This window comes from Lagopus muta, chromosome 11, assembly GCF_023343835.1.
Source record: "Lagopus muta isolate bLagMut1 chromosome 11, bLagMut1 primary, whole genome shotgun sequence".
In the NCBI taxonomy this organism is placed as follows: domain Eukaryota; kingdom Metazoa; phylum Chordata; class Aves; order Galliformes; family Phasianidae; genus Lagopus; species Lagopus muta.
The window spans coordinates 17,539,316-17,557,745 of record NC_064443.1 but is presented as its reverse complement, the minus strand read 5'-3'; the positions used below and the strand labels follow the sequence as shown (position 1 = coordinate 17,557,745).

General features: G+C 39.2%; 1 protein-coding gene across 1 annotated transcript in view; it reads right to left on the bottom strand.

The window, feature by feature from the left end:
- Window positions 1–18,430, bottom strand: part of LOC125698838 (contactin-6-like) — a 139,804-nt gene that overhangs the window by 39,535 nt on the left and 81,839 nt on the right. Inside the window, exons 9-12 of the mRNA XM_048957669.1 lie at window positions 15,727–15,911; window positions 13,121–13,257; window positions 9,656–9,785; window positions 8,623–8,773 (exon numbers count right to left, since the gene is read on the bottom strand). Of these exons, the coding sequence (XP_048813626.1) occupies window positions 8,623–8,773; window positions 9,656–9,785; window positions 13,121–13,257; window positions 15,727–15,911 (603 nt within the window). The remainder of the gene's footprint in view (window positions 1–8,622; window positions 8,774–9,655; window positions 9,786–13,120; window positions 13,258–15,726; window positions 15,912–18,430) is intronic.

Sequence of the window (18,430 nt, the reverse complement as noted above, 5' to 3'; positions counted from 1 at the left end):
TTTTGTGACGGCCAAAGGAGAAAAGCAGCAAAACCATCAGTCTGCAGCTCTGTCTGAAGCTATTGCATTACTGTGTCTCCAGACTTGTAGCTGAGGAATCCTGGGCAGCAGCACCTCTACGTGTATGGGAAAGAAAGATGTGCAAACCAAGTAACTGGGTTAGTAATGAAAGAAAACAAAAGACCAACGCCAAAACCGCTTCCATCCTTCCAGCTTTCTAAATCACTGTGATAGTTTTAAGCTGCATGTGAGCCCTTTTATCCCCCAGTCTGCTGCACCAAATAAACACGAACTGTTCTGGTCTTCCTCCACATGGAGAAATGGGACTCACATGGTATTATAAGATATGGCTCATTTATGGCTCTTCTCTCCTATGTCTGTCCTTGCCCTGTTTGAAATTTGCATCTAAAAAGCCAGTGCCATGAGATGTCAGATCAACCAGACTGAGACACGAGCTGCACCCCAGCGACCACAGCCAAAAAGAGATATTTCTTGGTTATAGGTCTACCTCGTGGGCAGGGCGTAATGAAACGTAGCATTTACATAGCTATACACCGACCTGACAGTCATAGCTGACAAAAATACAGTGATAAAGAAATATAGTAAAAAGGAAAGGACCAGGAACCAAATTCTGTGGTGAGAATCCACGTAGAAATTAAACTGAACTGTCAGAGAAAAAAGGTTGCCATGTTTTCTATTTGCCAGCAAGTTCTGTTGCTTTTAAGACACCTTTACATCAGAGAAAAGTTCTTCCAGCACAGGATGGTATGCCCACACTAATAGTATTCAATCTAATCCCACCATTAATCATTATTTTTATGATTCAGATCTTATCATAGGCAGCCATTCATACAACCAAATTCACTCCAGATGTAAAACTAAGCCCTTAATGTGGGACTTAAGTAGAATTTGAACAGTACATAAGGCCCTGAATTACCCTCTGTGTGGGAGTTTAATTCACTTAGAGGAATCTACTTCCCTCTCTGCTTGTCAGAATGTATTTCAAAAATAAAAGTACAATAATACCTGCAGTTAACTTTAAATTGTTTTGTATATACAAGTGGCAAGTGACACCAGGTACACAGTGTGGTGCTGGCTTTTACAGATCCTGAAGCAGCATGCTTGTGTGCATGCTCACACACAATACATCAGCAGTACTGGAGATGCTCTTGCTGTAGCATGCTCTAATGTTGAAGTGATTAATTTTTAACACTCAAATCAGGAAAGGGGTTTTGGAATGAGTTGTTCTAAATCCCCATTGAACAGGTGAACTATTCCTAAGACGTCAAAAAAAGAAGGCCCCAAAACCATGTCCTCCTCACTGAGGAGCTCTGGCTGCTGCTTTGCCACTGACTTTCTGAGCTCATCCCCTGAATCCCTCTGCTCTACTCAGCCTGACTGCATTCATCTTTGTTGATCTCAGTCTCCACACCAACAACCCATCTTAACTCTGTGCACCACTTGCCTGTCATGCTAATCAGTATCACTTTATTGCATCCTTCAACATCATCTCTCCAACCACAACATGATCTATCTGTTGCTTCTTAACATTGTTTTTATGGCAAAGCTTTTTCAATCAGGAATCTTTTATTTGTTCCTTGTGCAGTGTGGCACAGCATGTTTTCCACCCCTTACTATTATTTCTGTATGCAACAGCAATATGCTCAAGAATAAGTGCAGCAGTAATGATGCACATGGCAGTACAACTTGGACTAGAAGAGGAGCACAGAATGTTGCATTCTCTATTTATTTATTTATTTATTTAATTTATTTATTTTTGCAAACTCCTAATTAGGAACCTTGATTCAGAGCCTGATGAAGTCAATGGAAAAGCTCCAGTGAGATTAGCTGGCTTTGGATCAAATCCTAAACATCAATCAGAATATGTGCATGAAGCAGGGATAGAACATGAACTGAAAGGGAGAGAGGGCACAACACTGACATTCACAGGGGCTTAGCTTATTACAACTCCATCTGACATAGAAGAGTGACAGATTGCTTGGGACATCTCAGCATGTAGGACAGCCCCTCAGAAGGCTCACCTTAACAAGGTTCCCAGGAGCGGTCTAGGAACAGTTTAAAATTGTATTACAGAGATGTCATACAGGAGGGAAATTGTAATAAATCCAGTATTGTGCAGGTTGTCATTCTTGGTTGAACGTGAGAACATATGGTTCATTTGCTTACTTGATGCTCATGCTATCTGATGTGCTAAACTCTATTGCATTAAGTAGTCAGTAATACACGATGAAATTAAGTTTATTGGCTTGCTCCATTACGAAACTCCCTGAGGAGAGAGAAGAGAAAAGGAAAGAAAAGCCCTTTTCCTCTGTCTTCCACTGTGCTAGCATTCTGCCTGCTGCCCAACAGAGTTCCATTGGGTCAGGTAGCAATGGGGGGGCCCCTTTTGTCTTCTCATTACTTTACAGTAGATCGACTTCAAATGAAAAGATAACAGAGAAAGAAGAAAGGGGAAAAACAAAGCAAGATAAGATTAAGAAGAAAATTAAAATACTGTCTTTTTCTTCCCCTCCTCTGTGCTCATTCTTCCTTCTCTCTGTATCTCCTTTCTCATCTTTCATTCAGTCATACGCTTTCTGCTCCCCGGCCTTTCCTCTCATCTCAAGGTGAAGGCAAAAATAACTGTAAACACAAAAAACACGAAGGAAATGTGAAGGTTCTGCAGGTCAGTCAGACATTTTCTAGCATTCCTTTGATGGTAAAATTTTTCTTATGCCAATATTACTATTTCTGCCAGATCACCAAAAGTTTCTGCTCATGCTTACTCACTCATCAACATGTATTGCAATGTTTTATGGTCCTGATAGATTTGATGACCTTATCAAGAAGTGGGAAAAAGATTGGGAAAAGCTTGCATGCTTACGTTTCCATCCAACGATGGAAACAGAAAAATAGCATGGCTGTTAGCAAACGAATATTCTAGAACTGTATTTTTCCTACTTTTAGTGGTCTTTCACAATATCTTTTCTACCATTCAAGTAGAAACAGAAACCATTATAATCTGAGAATAAGATATTTTTAGCCAGAATGTAGAACACTCCCTGAAACTTTCAGTGCTCCCTTGGGAAGGGTGTAAGGATGGGTTTTGTCTGGTTACCACTGAATATGTAGTAGTAACGCAGCTAGAGAGTTGAAAACCCAAAGCAATTCTACACAGCAATCTCAGGTTTTGCAAGAGTTTTCTTATCTTAATATGCAAGTTCAGACCAAACACAGTGAAAGTAGGCAGGTAAATTCGTGTCTCTGATTTCTGTCAGTCTAGTTGTTAGCAAGGAATGGAACTGAAATGATTAATCAAATTTAGCAGATGTGGAATCAATTTCATTGGTTCCCTAAGCAAAATTAGAATTTCATCAAGAGAGAAGCTTAATTTGTATTCATGTTGACTTACAGCGATAGTGTCTAAGATATCTGGAATTGCTCTGATTGCTGATGCCCACACTTCAAGTGCTCTATTTAAAAGATAAAATAGGAAATGAACTTCTTTACAAGCATACAACGATAAGATAGATTTAGGGTTAAGGCATATCATCAAAGCTATGCAAAGCCTCTTGTGATGGAAAAGCAAAAGGGATAAAATGGAGATACACCTAATCCAGGCTTCAAAAAGTGGACTTAAAAATAAAATAATAGCAACATTCATATCCCATTCCTATTCATCTAGCCACATCGATGTAGAAAGCTGGGAATAGAATGCTAAGTGCTGGAATAGTAGAAGAAAACGTGGTGCATGTAAAACTTGCTACTAGCATACAAATGTCTGCACTACCTTTATCTGCAAACAATGAGTGCATAAATCAGGGCAGGTTTGTGGCACTAAGCAGCACAACAAGCAAAGCTTCTCTTTGTCTGTACTGTGCAACTGGTGTGACTTCAGTGCACACTTTTTTTTTCAAACACTGTGGATGTTTCATTCCCCAGCTTTGTTCATCTAAAAGTTTGGCATCTCATTTGAGATGGAGGTGCCTGCCAAGAAAAAGTAAATAACTACCTTACACTGCATATTGACTTCAGCTAAATAAAAGTTAAGTAACATCAATCTCCTCCTTTGTTAGTAGAGTGTGGCAAAACTTGGAATTTTCAATCCGTTCTGTCATGATTCCTCCCCAAGCAGGATTGTTATTTATTTATTTTTTTTAAATAATGGATATTCTGGAAGGTTTCGATACAAGCTAAACAAACAATGCTGACATTCTGGTAATTGAAATGTTTCATTGCAGTTTGTTGAACTGCCCTGACACATTTCTTCTCAAATTGGTTCAAGCTGAAATGCTATTTCACAGTACAATATGCTTTGTGTGTAGTATTTGAGCAGCAGATTGAGGACTTCTCATGTTTATCAATTAGTTTTCCTCATTTTTTTAAATCCTCCTTTCTCTAATTCCAACAGTAGCCCACAAGAAGACAGCCTTTATTTATTCTCTTTCTTGCAAATAACCAAAAAAGTTTTAAAAAGACGTATATACATACGGATGTATGGATATACGGACGTACAGATTTTGAGATGGGGATCTGACTCTCAACAGTAGAGTAGCAAAAAAGAACAACAGCAGACAGCAGCTGTGCACACTGGAAAGTCTGAAGAAGAGCAGTTGTGCTCAAGAGACCCACAAGCAGATCAGATGCAGCACACGGCTATGAGGAGCCAACCCTTCAGCTAATGCAACCTGCTGGGTTGCCACATCTCACCTGAGAGCAGGAGAATCCCCCCAGCTTGAGCCTCCAAGAGGCAGCTATAAGACCTCAGCAATTAGCAGATCATCTTTCTGCACTCATAATGGTAGGCTCCAGCCACAACATCTGCTCAGAATCACATAAAATTCTCTCAACGCAGCTTTTCATTTCAGCTGTTTCAACCATTCTTGCATATTTCCTTTGAGAAATGCCAATAACTTGAATGCAAAAAACCAACAGCAAGTATGGCATGGGAAAGGGAATATGCCAGGGTAGAGCAGCTTTACTTATAGCCAAGAATCAATTACCATCCTTCACTGAGATATGGCTGAGCGTGGTCCTGCACGCAAGACCTGGAGCCAACAAGTATTGAGCATATTTTATTGACGTACTTCTTGCCCAGTCCTCAGGAAAGGATTTAAATTATGAATATTTGCTTATTACTGATTATTAATGCATGGAAAGTGCTGTATATGACTAATGCATTTTTTCAGCCTACCTCATTTCTCTGTTTTCCCTAAGCAGTCTTCATTTAAATTCTGAGTGGAGTGAATCATATGTTTATATGCATTCACTACAGTGTTTGGGGATCCTCATCTCATGCTGAGGGAATAGCACCTCTCCCTGGTAAGTAAGTAGGGTTCCAATTCTTGTTTATTAAAATGCTTCAATCAAAAAGAATTTTTCAGGAATGTGTTTGCCATGAGGCTCCCACCAACCACGCTAATAAGACAAGCATTCATGATGAGATCAGTATCTAGACTAGAAAATTTGCTGTGTTTAATACATTAATTGTTCTCCCCTTATGTATTTTCTCTCTAGTTTTCCTCGGTGGACATGTGAGATGATAGCAGTGAGGTGTGAGATGAAGAAAACTCTCTTTGGACTTACTGAGAATAGCTAACATCAAAACAGCTCACACCTGTGTCAAACTCCACAGCTTGGCATGATCCAGAGGAGCAGGTTGGGGATCACAGGAAGGAGAGAGCAGGTAGAAAGAGCTTGGATTAGTCAGCTGCAGGATTTCCTTTTGATTTTCGTGTTTGATAACCTCAAATTCTGTCTCTAAAGCAGCCAGCTGCATGAGGCAAGGATAAACCCCACCATTCAGGGACTGACTCCTGACAGTGGATTTCAATTATGTTAGAGAATCTTGAAATAGAGTACTTAATCAGATAAGGATCAGGAAGCAGATCTGATAGAGGTACAGTTAGTTTGCTTTGCCATCTAACGTGAAAATTTATTCATGTGGGAATGTTTTGAAGGATTTTTGTACATGATTCAAAGGTAATAAAGTATTTGGTATAAGCAAGAGCACAAAAGAAGACCTGGGCAAAGGTGTTTTTGAGCTACGGAGAAGATGGGAAAGAGAAGTGGGGCTGAAGAAAGCTGTCTCTGCTCTGGGAAGGAAGGGGGCTGTAGGCTGAGGAACTTCACCAAGCTCTGCAGCTTGGCAATCAAAGAGGAAATCAAGTATAAAATATTTCACAGTGCTTATATTCATAGGATGGATGTTTTTTTTAACTCTTCCTAGTTAGCACGTTTCTACTTACGTACTTAAACTGACATTAATATAATATTGCAAGATAACACTGCTTTAAGAGCTCATAGGATCAAACAGAGCCCTGATCATATATGCCAAAACCATCACAAATAAACATTACGAGTGGAAGGAGGAAGGTGAAAAAGAAAGAATATCCTTTTCCCCTTAGGGCAAAACAAGACTAGTTGCAGTATTTCTGTAACAAAAGATCACATTTGTCCAAGTCATTCCCAGGAAGCTATGGGGTTTGACTTATTTTGCAACGTGTCCATCACAGTTCTGCTGTCAGAACCATGTGGGATTGGTATTTTCTTTCTTTTTCCCTCCAGCATACATAGCCCAACCTGACTTAAAAAAAATAAAAAATAAAAAAAAGCTAGAAGAGGAATCCACAGAGATTATAAGTGCTGCATAACATGAGAACTGATATAAGCAAAGGTTTAGTTAAAACAGTGCGTCTGTAGGTGACATGGCAGGATTTAATCATACACACAAGTAAGTCAAAGCAGGTTCTCTCTGTTTTTATGAGTAAAGGCGTGTGATTTTAGTACTTTAATTAGCTGTGAAGAGGAATTACAGCCATACAAAACCTCTTTTCATTTCTGCTTTCTATCACAAAGATGTCTGTGAAAAACACCATACAGATGATTTACTTTACCTTCTCTAAAGCTGTGGCATTATCTATTTTGGCATTTAATAATCCCAAAGCCTCAAATTCTACCCCGCACCAGTGGACACAAAGGCAATAATGCTTTGCACATGGAGTGTTCTAAAATCCTCCCATTCACTTCAGTGCAAATCCCGCTCCTTTTGTTTACTTTTGCTCGGCAGCAAAGGCCTTATGGGATGCTTAAAAATTACAGCGTGCTTATAATTATTGTTAGTAAATTAATACAGGAGTATAAGTAAATACTGTACACAGTATGTGAATATTTTTTATGAGTAGATCAGATGGCGAATGCTCTCCTCACTCCTGTTGCCTGACATCAGAAAATTCAGAGCTTACTCACTGCAAACTGCATAGTGAGCATGCAGTATACTGTGGTAGACCACATCCAGTAGGAAAGAATAGGCATTTTTGTCAGATAGACCATGCAATCAAAATGCAAATAGGAATATCTAGTTAGAAAAGTATTCTTAGTTAATAGCTGAGTAGTTAAATAGAAAATAAAACTGGCATTATTGAAGAGATGGAAAAAGCACTGGAAATTTCTCTACATTCTCTAGCACAGATTGCTTGCCCAGTTTTTTCTGTTTTGCTGCAAGTGCCTAAGTGAAATCTCTCCTCAACTTTGCACTTTCTAGCACACAGCTTAAATTTACTTTTATCAGCACTGTACACCACAGCAGTACGGGATAGAAAAATACTTCCTTGCATCACGGTTTGAGATAAAGTTGTTTTAAAGAACTGAAGTCATATTCCATATGTGACCCAAAGTAGCATCTTTGAACAACTGGTACGTCTGCAAAATCTGGTGTTTGATGCCCAGAACTTTATGAATTACTAGCTCTGGTTTTAGCCTTTGAAAGTGATGATGTGATAAAATGGTGTTGCTGTTACAGTTGTGAACTGAAGGAGCAGCTGAGGAAGATTTCACTTCTTAGACACAGTTGCCTATTCTGCCTGTTTGCCTTTATGTCTATATAAAAGGAGTATCTATTATATCTATAATATAATAGAAAGATGTGGGGATAGTATTGTTTTACACCGTGCCTGCTATTCACAAGTCAGGTCTGTAAGTTTTAATTTTGATACTTTAGTGTTTAATTGATACCAGCAGGTAATAAATACTACAGTGAGTTTGTGGCAACTCACAAACCAGCTATTAGCCAGGGCAGACCCCACGTCAGCAAAGCCCTGCACAAGACCATGTTGCCACATATCAGTGTGTAAGGGAGCACTCTGGCATACTGATGCAGTAGCTCAGTCCGGCCTGAACAGCACAGGCAGAGGATATGGAGGATGATTTAGGCATGGGTTGTTGTACAACCTGTACAGATGCCAAGCAATTAGGCTGCAGCCTGGGGGTACGTTCCACTTCCCTGAAGCCTCCACTGATGTCTCCTACATGAAGCTGATTCACTCAGGCTTTTGCACATGGCAAACAGTTGGCTTTAATAGCATTGCAGCGAGTCAACTGCTGATGAACACAAACATATGTATCATGCAATTACCCCAGCGTATTCAGTTTGTCTTTGTTCTCAATCAGCTTTCTATCTGCAGGACTGTATGGCTACTGCTAAAGAAGAATAGGCCTCTGGCATCAAAGCTTTCCATCAATAAGCTGTCAAAAGCAATACTAACTCAGCTGTGTTACGGTGATGTTTAAATGATATTAAAACAGAGAACACCCAACAATCCAGCAGCTGCTTTATTACAGTACCTTTTGTTCAGGCGCAGCACCTCGGGGCCCTTTCTCCAGTCAATAGCTGCTCTGGGAGAAGCACTTGGTCTACAACCAATGGTGACTTCACCACCAACTTGAACAACAGATGTTTTTTTCACGGGATTTTTGGAAAAATCGGGGGCTGCCGCTAAGAACAAAGAAGAGCAGAATGCAGCTGATGAGTTATTAAACGAACTTGCTGGATTCTTTTGAGTAACACAGTAGGTGAATTCAGTAATTCTAGTAATTCTAACTCCAGTGTCACATCTCTCCTTGGGATTCTCTGTAGACTGGGACAACACGTCTGTCTGTGGTAAGGCAGGCTCCTGAGCCACATCAGCAGTAGGGACAGAGCTCACTCCTGATCCCAGTCACTGCTCTTCATCCACGGCATTTATAGGATTCAATTCCAAATGCCATTTTTCAGTGACTGTCAGTTCATCTGTTTTCTGAAAGCATTATACAGAAATCTGTCCAGTAATCTATGGGGAAATTCTCTCAGAGAATGAGAAAACAAGTCCTGTTTTGGACCTGTTTTTTGGGAGCTAGGTGCTCCCAAAATCAGTGTTTCACTGCTTTCAGTGGCACTTAACTGTAGAACAGCCTTTATGTTTTGATATCTACACTGGAATACTTTTCACAGTTTGTGCAAGAATCCCATTTTATGTGCATCTCTGGTAATTCTTCATGAGATCATTTGTTGTGTTATGTTTTTATACACACATATGCCATATGTTCTTTATGTAATATTAAAACTTTCCCACTTTCTGAAATTATTTTTAAAGCTGCAAAATAGCTATGAATAGCTAAAAATACAAAGTGAGAAGCATTATTTAAACTTGGAAAAGATCACACATGGGATTAGAAATTTCCCCCAAAACAGCCATGAAACCAATAAACATTTAAATACAGTTTGTGAAATTCAAGCAGCAAAAAAAATATGAACAACCTTGAATTGCCAGGTAAAATTTAGCCATTTCTTGATCTCAGATCTTTAAAGAGAGTGTCCCATTATTTGCCATTTACTCACCTATGACCCTCAATTCAGCACTGGCATAAATAGTATTGTACTTGTTTTCTGCCACACATTGATAGAGGCCAGAGTCTGACATATTCAGCATCGGTATGATAAGAGTTCCATTTTCCACTTGAATTCTCTCCTGATAAAGGAAAACAATCAAAATAAGAAAAAAAAGAAAAAAAAAAAAAGATTAACAGAGCTAATAAACATACAATCCCAAACATTTTTGGTATCACACTATTGCACCTGATCATAATTCAGGCGTAGAGATGCCATTTTCTTTTAAAATTGCATGGACAAGTGATGCATACATCAGTTACAATACTTGTTATCTTTCCAGACGTCCTAACTCATGGTCTAAACCCCCCCTGTTCTATTAATCCAATGATCATAATTGAAGGTGATCAAAAACCTCCCCAGGTGACAGAGGTATTCAAATAGCCAAAAAGTGCGAAGTATCATTGGATTCCATGCATCATGGAAAAAAAATATGATCCACTGAAAATGTTCTGAATCATAGAATGGCCAGGGTTGAAAAGGCCCACAATGCTCATCAGTTCCAACCCCCTGCTGTGTGCAGGTCGCCAACCAGCAGCCCACGCTGCCCAGAGCCACATCCAGCCTGGCCTCAAATACCTGCAGGGATGGGGCATCCACAGCCTCCTTGGGCAGCCTGTTCCAGTGCCTCACCACCCTCTGGGTGAAAAAACTCTCTGCTGAAAGCCAACTCTTAAATTCCTATTGGAGCCCATAGGCAGCTGTTCAGCTCAGAGGAACAACATGTTTCTCATGGCTTGAATTTCTATTTACATTACATTGCTTTGGCGTAATTCTGCTGAAATAGTGGAAACTGCACAGTAGGTAAATTCGGACAAGAGGTTGATTTTTGTGTACTAAGTTATTTGGCAAATTAAAAAGCCTGTTTCATGATACAAGCATAACTTAAAGCCAAATATTCTGTGATTTAACTATTAGCTATTATTTATTAACTATTAACTATTATTTAACTATAGTCTCTGGAGAGCTCTGGCTCCATTGCAAAGTGTAACACTGAGAAGGAGGAGAAAGTATGATGTCCAAAACAGATCTGTAAGGAAGAAGCCCACAACAGGGAATATAAATTCCATCACCAAGTGCAAATCTGAAACAACAGATATTGCTATTATTATTATGCCTGTTCTTTTGTCTGGCTCTACTGCCTCTGAAGCAGTAATGGGAACATACGTTGTTAAGCAGTACAGTCCTTTGCTGAACAGCTAGAAGCATCTACTACATCTCTGTGAAGTGCAGAACAGATTAGCCCTTTGCATCCCTGCGGGGAGATTTCTCTCTGTGCTTGCAGTGAGGAGGGTGCCACCTACTGAGCCAGGGAGCTCTGTGTTTCAATGACACAGGAGCTCTGTCTTTTCCGTGGAGGTCTCCCAACCAAGAACTGACTGAGTCCAACCTTGTTCAGCTCAGAAATTTGATGTGATCACAGCCTGCGGCTGTATGGTTGGTGTATTGCAAGCTAATTAACAACATTACATTACTTATCTGCCGTTAATTTTTTGAGGCTCTTGCTACAAATATCTTCTGCGTACTTAGTTTTACCTTCAGGCTGTTTGCTATCCTCTTGGTGCATTCTATTTTTACAAACATCCTTTGAATACAAAACCCCCTTCCAAAGCAACACTTGCATTTCATACACATGCTGAATCCCTCTCCATTCTCAGCTGGCTCTTTTGAACTACACAGACAAAGAGAAAAATAAAGCACACCATGTACACAAGCAGGAATACTGCAGAGATGACCAACCAGGTGGTCAGGGGAAAGGGTTTTACAGAAAGCAGATGATACCCACAGAATCAGTCCCGAGATGGAAAGCATCATATTTCCAACAAGCAGGGTGCTGTGATGGTCTGAATATTTTATTACACATCTCTTGTACTTTCACCTTCAAACTATCCATTTCGTCCATTGAGCAATAACATTCAGTATTTTGTTGCCTGAAGTATTCCATTTACAATATACTGTAAGCACTGTGAAAATGTTTCTGTAGAGTTTTATCCTTTTTTATTTTTTTTACTGAAACGATGCAATTGCAGAGTGGCAGGCTTTAAATATCACTGTCTTCAAAGAGAGAAACTAGATAATCTGGTGTAGGAACAGGCAACAGTATAAGTGAAATTACGGGGTTCTGAAAAACTGCAATCCAAGTAAATTCTGGCTAGCCTTCTCAGGTGCTGGTTGAGCTCTGTTTAGGACTAATCCAAAAGAAGATCACGTGGAAGATTGGACCCCCTTCCAGTTGTTTCAAATAAGCACCAGTAAATCAAACAAGTGTAAGTTCTGCACCCTAGCAGGTACAGAACATTTATTTTGAAACTGCTTCTATGTCTGCTCTTGTTAGACAGAAACTAATCACAGTATTATTTTTTTCCTATCAAGTAATAAATGCATTACAAATGAGCCACGCCATTTCATGCTCAATAGATGCTGCACAGATGCTAACAAAAAAGGAAACTTGGCCTCAGCAGAACACAAATGCAGCAAAGAATCTCTTGTCACAGAAGTCAGAAGACTGGAAGATGGATGTACCAAAGCTTGGCTGCCACAAAAGAATAATTATACTGCTCTGAAAGAGCCAAAGCTGAGTTCTCAGAAACCAAACTGCATAAGTAACTGATCAGCTCTTTTAAATGTCTGAACTCCAATTGATTTCCTCTCGCATCCCCCACTCCTACCACTCTACTGCTTCCTTCTCCACTTTGGTCCTTCTTTGTCCTTTAAGTGAGATTTTTCATTTATTCCCCTTTTTCTAGTTACGTTGTGGTTGGACTCAGCGATCTTCAAGGTCTTTTCCAACCTGAGCAATTCTATGATTCTATGATTCTTATATCTTTATATCGTCTTCTTTGGTCTGATATTCCACTACGGGGTATCAGCTGTATACTAAACTTAGTCAGTTAATAACTGATTATCATGGCTAATTCAGTTAAAGGATTAATATGCACAAGAACAGCCATAATGCTTCAGACCAGAGGTCCATCCTGCCTCCAGGTTAAAAGCAGAAGCCACAGAACCAAGTAGTCATTGGGCTGATCAGATTGCTCTGAAATACTCACTCTTCCACAGCCAGCCAATTAGGACAGGCATCCTACAGGCTTCCCAAATTACACGTGGCCTACACATGCATTCACTATTTATGGACAGACCTTTATTTCACTAGTTATAATGGTGATTTATTAACTCATCTATACTTAGTGTCATATCTTGTAGCACTCACATGCTTTGCAAGATAAATTATAACTGACATTTTCAATATATATGAACTCAAAGAACTGAGGCTTTATGTTGCTAAGTTTATGATGATACACTAATTATCACTTCTGAAACTTATTACATTTATGAAACTAGTAACATATTTTACAATGAATGTCATAACTAAACCCTGTAAAAATAAGACAAGAAGTTAAAAAGACAGAACCTTACCTCTGACATGAGAGGCTGGCCATTTTTTAACCAGCTGTAGGAAGGGGTTGGGTTTCCTTTTGCCTTACATTCCCAAAACAAACTGTCATAGAGAGACAGAAAGGCACTTTCTATTTTTTTATCCCATTCAGGGAGTTCTGAAAAGAACACGCAAACCATTTTAAGCAGGAGAAAAAATGATTTTGCTGGAAATATGCTGCTGTTAATTAACAAACTGAGCTAAGCTAATTAGTATTTGACCAAAACATTCACGTTGCCTTACAAGTAAATACTGCACAACAGATTTCCTGGCACTGAACTTCAGGATCAACCTGGGAAGATGTTAGAAATTAAGTGGCCAAGAGATTCAGTTTAGACATTGGTTTTTATGGCCAAAATTTGCAGAAATGGTTATTTAGATACCCAGAAGTCTGAGCACTCCTCTCCAGGTTCTATAATCTGTGTACCAAAAGTAGAAAAATCCAAACTATGAGTCAGTAGCTAATCAAATTCACAGGTGTAAGTGCTACCCACTGTGTTTTACACACATACCTGAGATGATGGTTTTACACTGTAGGTTCATCAGGTATAACTTACAACAGAAACTGTACAAAGGAATTAGGGTTATTCAAAACAGCTTCTGAACACTTGTGATGCACTGACATAAAGATATTACTTTATAAAAACAAACAAACAAGCAAACAGAATATGCAAAAATCACAAAGAAGCTCTGTAAACATCCAAATAAACACAGAAGGATGGAGCTGAGGAGGAGTTAGCATGAGGCTGACATACAAAATAGTTGTAAATATATTGGTGAATATGAGAGCCAGGGAGAATGACCAATGCCCAGCAGGCTCTGAGATACACCAAAGCTGCTGGCAAGTGTGGTTCTACATTGCATCCCCCTGTGTTTCAGGTGAGTGGCTGATGTCTCAGCATCCCATGAAAGATTTTTGGCTAGGTTAAGTCATAAATCTGCAGACTCTGTGTGTGCATATGCTCCAATTTCTTATATACAGTAATTTCATTTCAGGAAGAGATTTGTTATCTTTTAAGATGAGCAGAACAAGTTTCTAAAAAATAATCAGTATTATTAATCAGTATTAACTAAACCTACCTCCATAGCACAACCCTACGGGGATAGCCCATGGCTGTGCCCCAACGAATCACCCTGACACTACTACAATGCCAACATTTCACAGGGCATGAAAGTCTACTAAAGACAGACCTCTCCATGCTCCAAAGTTACTCTAATTACATGTTGTTTTTATTGTTCTCAGAGCCTAAGACACATGCACTCACAGCCGTGCACAAAGCATCCAGTGCCCAACAAAGAAACCCTATTTCCTAAAGATGAGCTGCTTACAGACTGAGTAAAACACAGCAGAACATAAACTAAGAGGAAGTCAATTATATAGATAATATGCAAGTGCACTCCTAATACGATAAAAATTCTTGTGCAAATTCTTCACACTTCCTGTTTACATATTTACCATGAACAGCCATTAATTTACAAAGCACAACTAATGAGTATATTCTTTCAAATTGTAATAACTGATTAAAATTTTCTAGTTGCCTATATTGTTATCAGTCACATCCAGGTAGTTTAGTGAACTTAATTTTACTGGAATTCTTTGACATTCTGTGAAAATTAGTGAGCAACGTGTGCAAAAATAACCCCTTAAAAAGCAAAGAAATAATTAAATATTCAAAGCAGCAGCAGACTGCTCTATTCCCAGCACAGATCTTGATATTAGCCACGGCAGCAGGAGTGGTAGCTTATTAGCAAAGCTTGCATTGCTTTTTTCGCCAAGGTCTTCTCACCAGATATTAATTGTAGTCACATAGTCTGGCTTTATTGTAATTCCTTTTTTATTAAGAAGTTTTATTTTTTCTCTTATTTTCAAAGACCCATAAGGTAAGGAAAAGACCTCCATATCTCTTACTCACGCACAAACATTGCTTTTTTTCCCTGAGTATTAAAAACAGGACTAAAGAGTATATAATTTGCTTTGGCTACAGTGGAACATCATGCATAACTTGGACCACAGGAAATGAATGCGTAGGACGGGAAGGGAAATGGGAGAACAGTTTCACAGAAATATTATTGCCTGCTTTTACACAAGGAGGAAGGAGAGGGAGGCAACAAGATGAGTTTCCCCTGCCTTGCCCTCATCTGTTTCTGGAGAAACATTGTTCAGCTAGAACTCGTATGAACCAAAATCCCATGAATCCTTCCCTAATCTGCATCAGGGACAGCACAGTTTTCTGCTGCTGTGAGCTACTGAGAGTAAATCTTTTTGCCTGCCCTTAATGTTTCATGTAAATGTACCAGGGATTTTTTTTTTTTCTGCTTTGTATTAACCTTTACAACTTCATCATGGCACAGCCCACATTTTCAATCTGAGTTTTAATGCAAAATATCTTTATTTGCTGAGGATATAATTCAGTGAAGGTCACTGCAGACCTGCAATCATTTTTTAATCAGCTTAACCTGAACTACATTTCATATCTCCAGTAAGGGGCTAATAGACTTCATCTACAAAATACATCTGAATGTTATCAGGCCCTGTAGAGAAAAACAAAAAAAAAAAGAGGAAGAAGAAATTAATCAATCTGCTTACCATAGACAAATAATTGACCTCTTGCAATGTTTCTGCCTCGAATGTTTTCTGCAGTGCACTCATAAGAGCCTTCATCTTCTCGCTGAATATCTGGGATTTCAAGAACTCCTTTGTTTTTGCCGTGTTTGATTTTCTTTGTCAGTGAGCTTCCATCAGACCTCCTCCAGCTGATATTAGGGACCGGACTAAATAATTATATTTGTTAGAGAAAGAGTGAGCATTTGTTACAGAAGAAAAGATAATGTGAAATCCCTTTGTAGAATCATATTTCAAAAAAGAAATCATTTCAGTTTCTAAGAGTGATTCGCAGAGGTTCATAAGATTGAGTTTTTATAACTCACCCAACCAATTTAGGAGCACAAGCCTAACTGTGGTGTGAAGCCCTCAATGATTGCTTGTAAAGCCAATTTTTATTTTCCCCACAGTAACTGTGAGAGTTCAGTGAAGGGACAATTCTAGAGGTCCAAAAAAACACCACAGAAACACAGAATAATTGACTTGTTTTGGAGAAAACAAATTCCCTCTGGCAATAGAGGTATTTTCACTCCTCAAAATAGGAAACATTGCACAAGAATTCAAAGAAGCTAAAAAGAACAATAAATCTAGGTATAAAAAATGGGATCTGAAGTAGAGGAGGGCAGGAAGACAGCTGAGCAAGGAAGTGGAAAGCATGAGAGGCTGAAAGGAGATAGAGACTAAACAGAATATTTCTTGTTTCATGTTTTCATTTTCATTTACATTTAGATCAATGTATTCTATATGATAAAGACAGCCAAGTGTAAAGAAGGCTACAAATAATTCTTGGATTCCTGGTAATACCATAGACCATACAAGCCTGGCTATCATGATCTATTATGTCACCAGATCACTTTGAAATATTAATAGCATTGGATTTCACAGTTGCCTTCTGTTACAGCAAACCAAAGTAAGCTGCTTTTTTCTAAGCAGAATGAATGGCTTCTTACAGTGGTTTTGATTAAGGCTGCCATCTATTCCATTGGAAGTAACATCAACAACAAACACTTGGTGCTGAACTTTGAAGCATGACATCCATAGAAATCAGAAGCTCACGCTGCCCTCACCTCAGTCCCTAAGGTCTCTGGCCTGCAGCACTGATGTACAAAGCATTTTTAACAGAGACCATAACTGCTCATATTTTGAATTATTTAGGTCCCTGGCTCAAACTCTTTTTTATTGACCAAGGAAATCAAGTCACCAATAAATAATGGAAAAAGTACTTAATGCTGTAAACTCAGGTCTAGCTCCTGTGCTTTGAGACTAGAGCCCGTACCAAATGCAAATTTGCTTAACATTATTCCCTACTAGGAACTCTGAGGGGATTGACAATCAAACACACTAGCCAGTGTGTTAGAAAGTAGCATCTCCCCCACCAACCTTTGTGTGATATTTTTCATGCAAAATTTCTCTAAACAGAATATTTTTAGTCATTTAAAAGAAAATTCTTGTGCAGAACAGGCCCATCTCAGTGCTGCCATGACCAAGCCAGGAAAACAGCCAGAGGTACTCTGCAGCCTCGTGATGGACTGACACCGACCACTGACAACACGAAGGAGAGCACTGTTGGCTTTAAAGCACTATTGCATATTAAATAATGGGTGAATAGCTGCTGTATAATGGAATCTTGCAGTACTCTAAATGCCAGAAGCATTTAACTGCTTACTTTAAAGGCACCTCTTCTGGATCTCTTTTTTTTCCCCCATAATTTTTTTCCAGATTAAAAGAAGCTAATGTTTATGAAAAGCAGAAAAAGCAATTAGACATTCATTTATATCCTGCTATCTGAAAATCCTTCATCCAAGTATTTCCTATTCTATGAGTTTATTTTCCATAGCATGACTATGAATGAAGGGAAGCCTGCACTGACACTAAGGCCAGAGGCAGGACTGTGGAAAAAGGTGCCTCCGTCAACTTGTCAACTCAAGTTTACCAAAGCTGGCACTGAAAATGTTGTCCTGTTTTCCTTCTCCACACCAGATACTTATAATGACATCCTTGGGGATGTTTCAAGACAAACTCTCCTCCTCGTCAGCCCCATCCTTCCTAACAAGGCTGCCTCTGATGCCAGCTGCAGCAGGATGACATAGAAAACCGAGTTTGGGTTAGCAACTTGACTGTCTTTAAATGCATAATTGCAATAAATACTTAACTGTACTTTGTTCTTCTGGGAAAGCGTGTGCTGAGTAGCCTAGTTTTGTCAGAATAAGGAATACATTTGTCAGGAGAGCAGCCCCTCACCAACCTGAAGCTTCAGCAAGCAGCTGCAGGAGGAGCCATGGCTGGGCCTTTGGTACCATGGGGCTGGAGGAGGTCTGCATTTCTCCGTTGCCTCTGCAGTGCCTCCCTCCTCACCTTAAGGTTTCCAGGAGCTGTAATCACTGTTTTGCAAAAGGCAGGGTTTGGGGTGGTTTCACCTTCTTCCAAAGTTAGTATATACTTTATTTAAATATATATATATCAGCACTGGTATTACAGGATGTTTGAAACCTTTCAAGCTGAGAAAATCTGAATGGCTTTAAAAAGAACGAATGTAGAATTTACTTCAATGATTTTGCCTAGCTTCAGAAATACACCCTTGTGAGCTTCTGCAGGATGATGCATGGAGGTTAGAACTAGATGATATTTTAGGTCTCTTCCAACCCAAGGCTTTTTATGATTGTACTTCTCATAACCACTCTATTGAAGG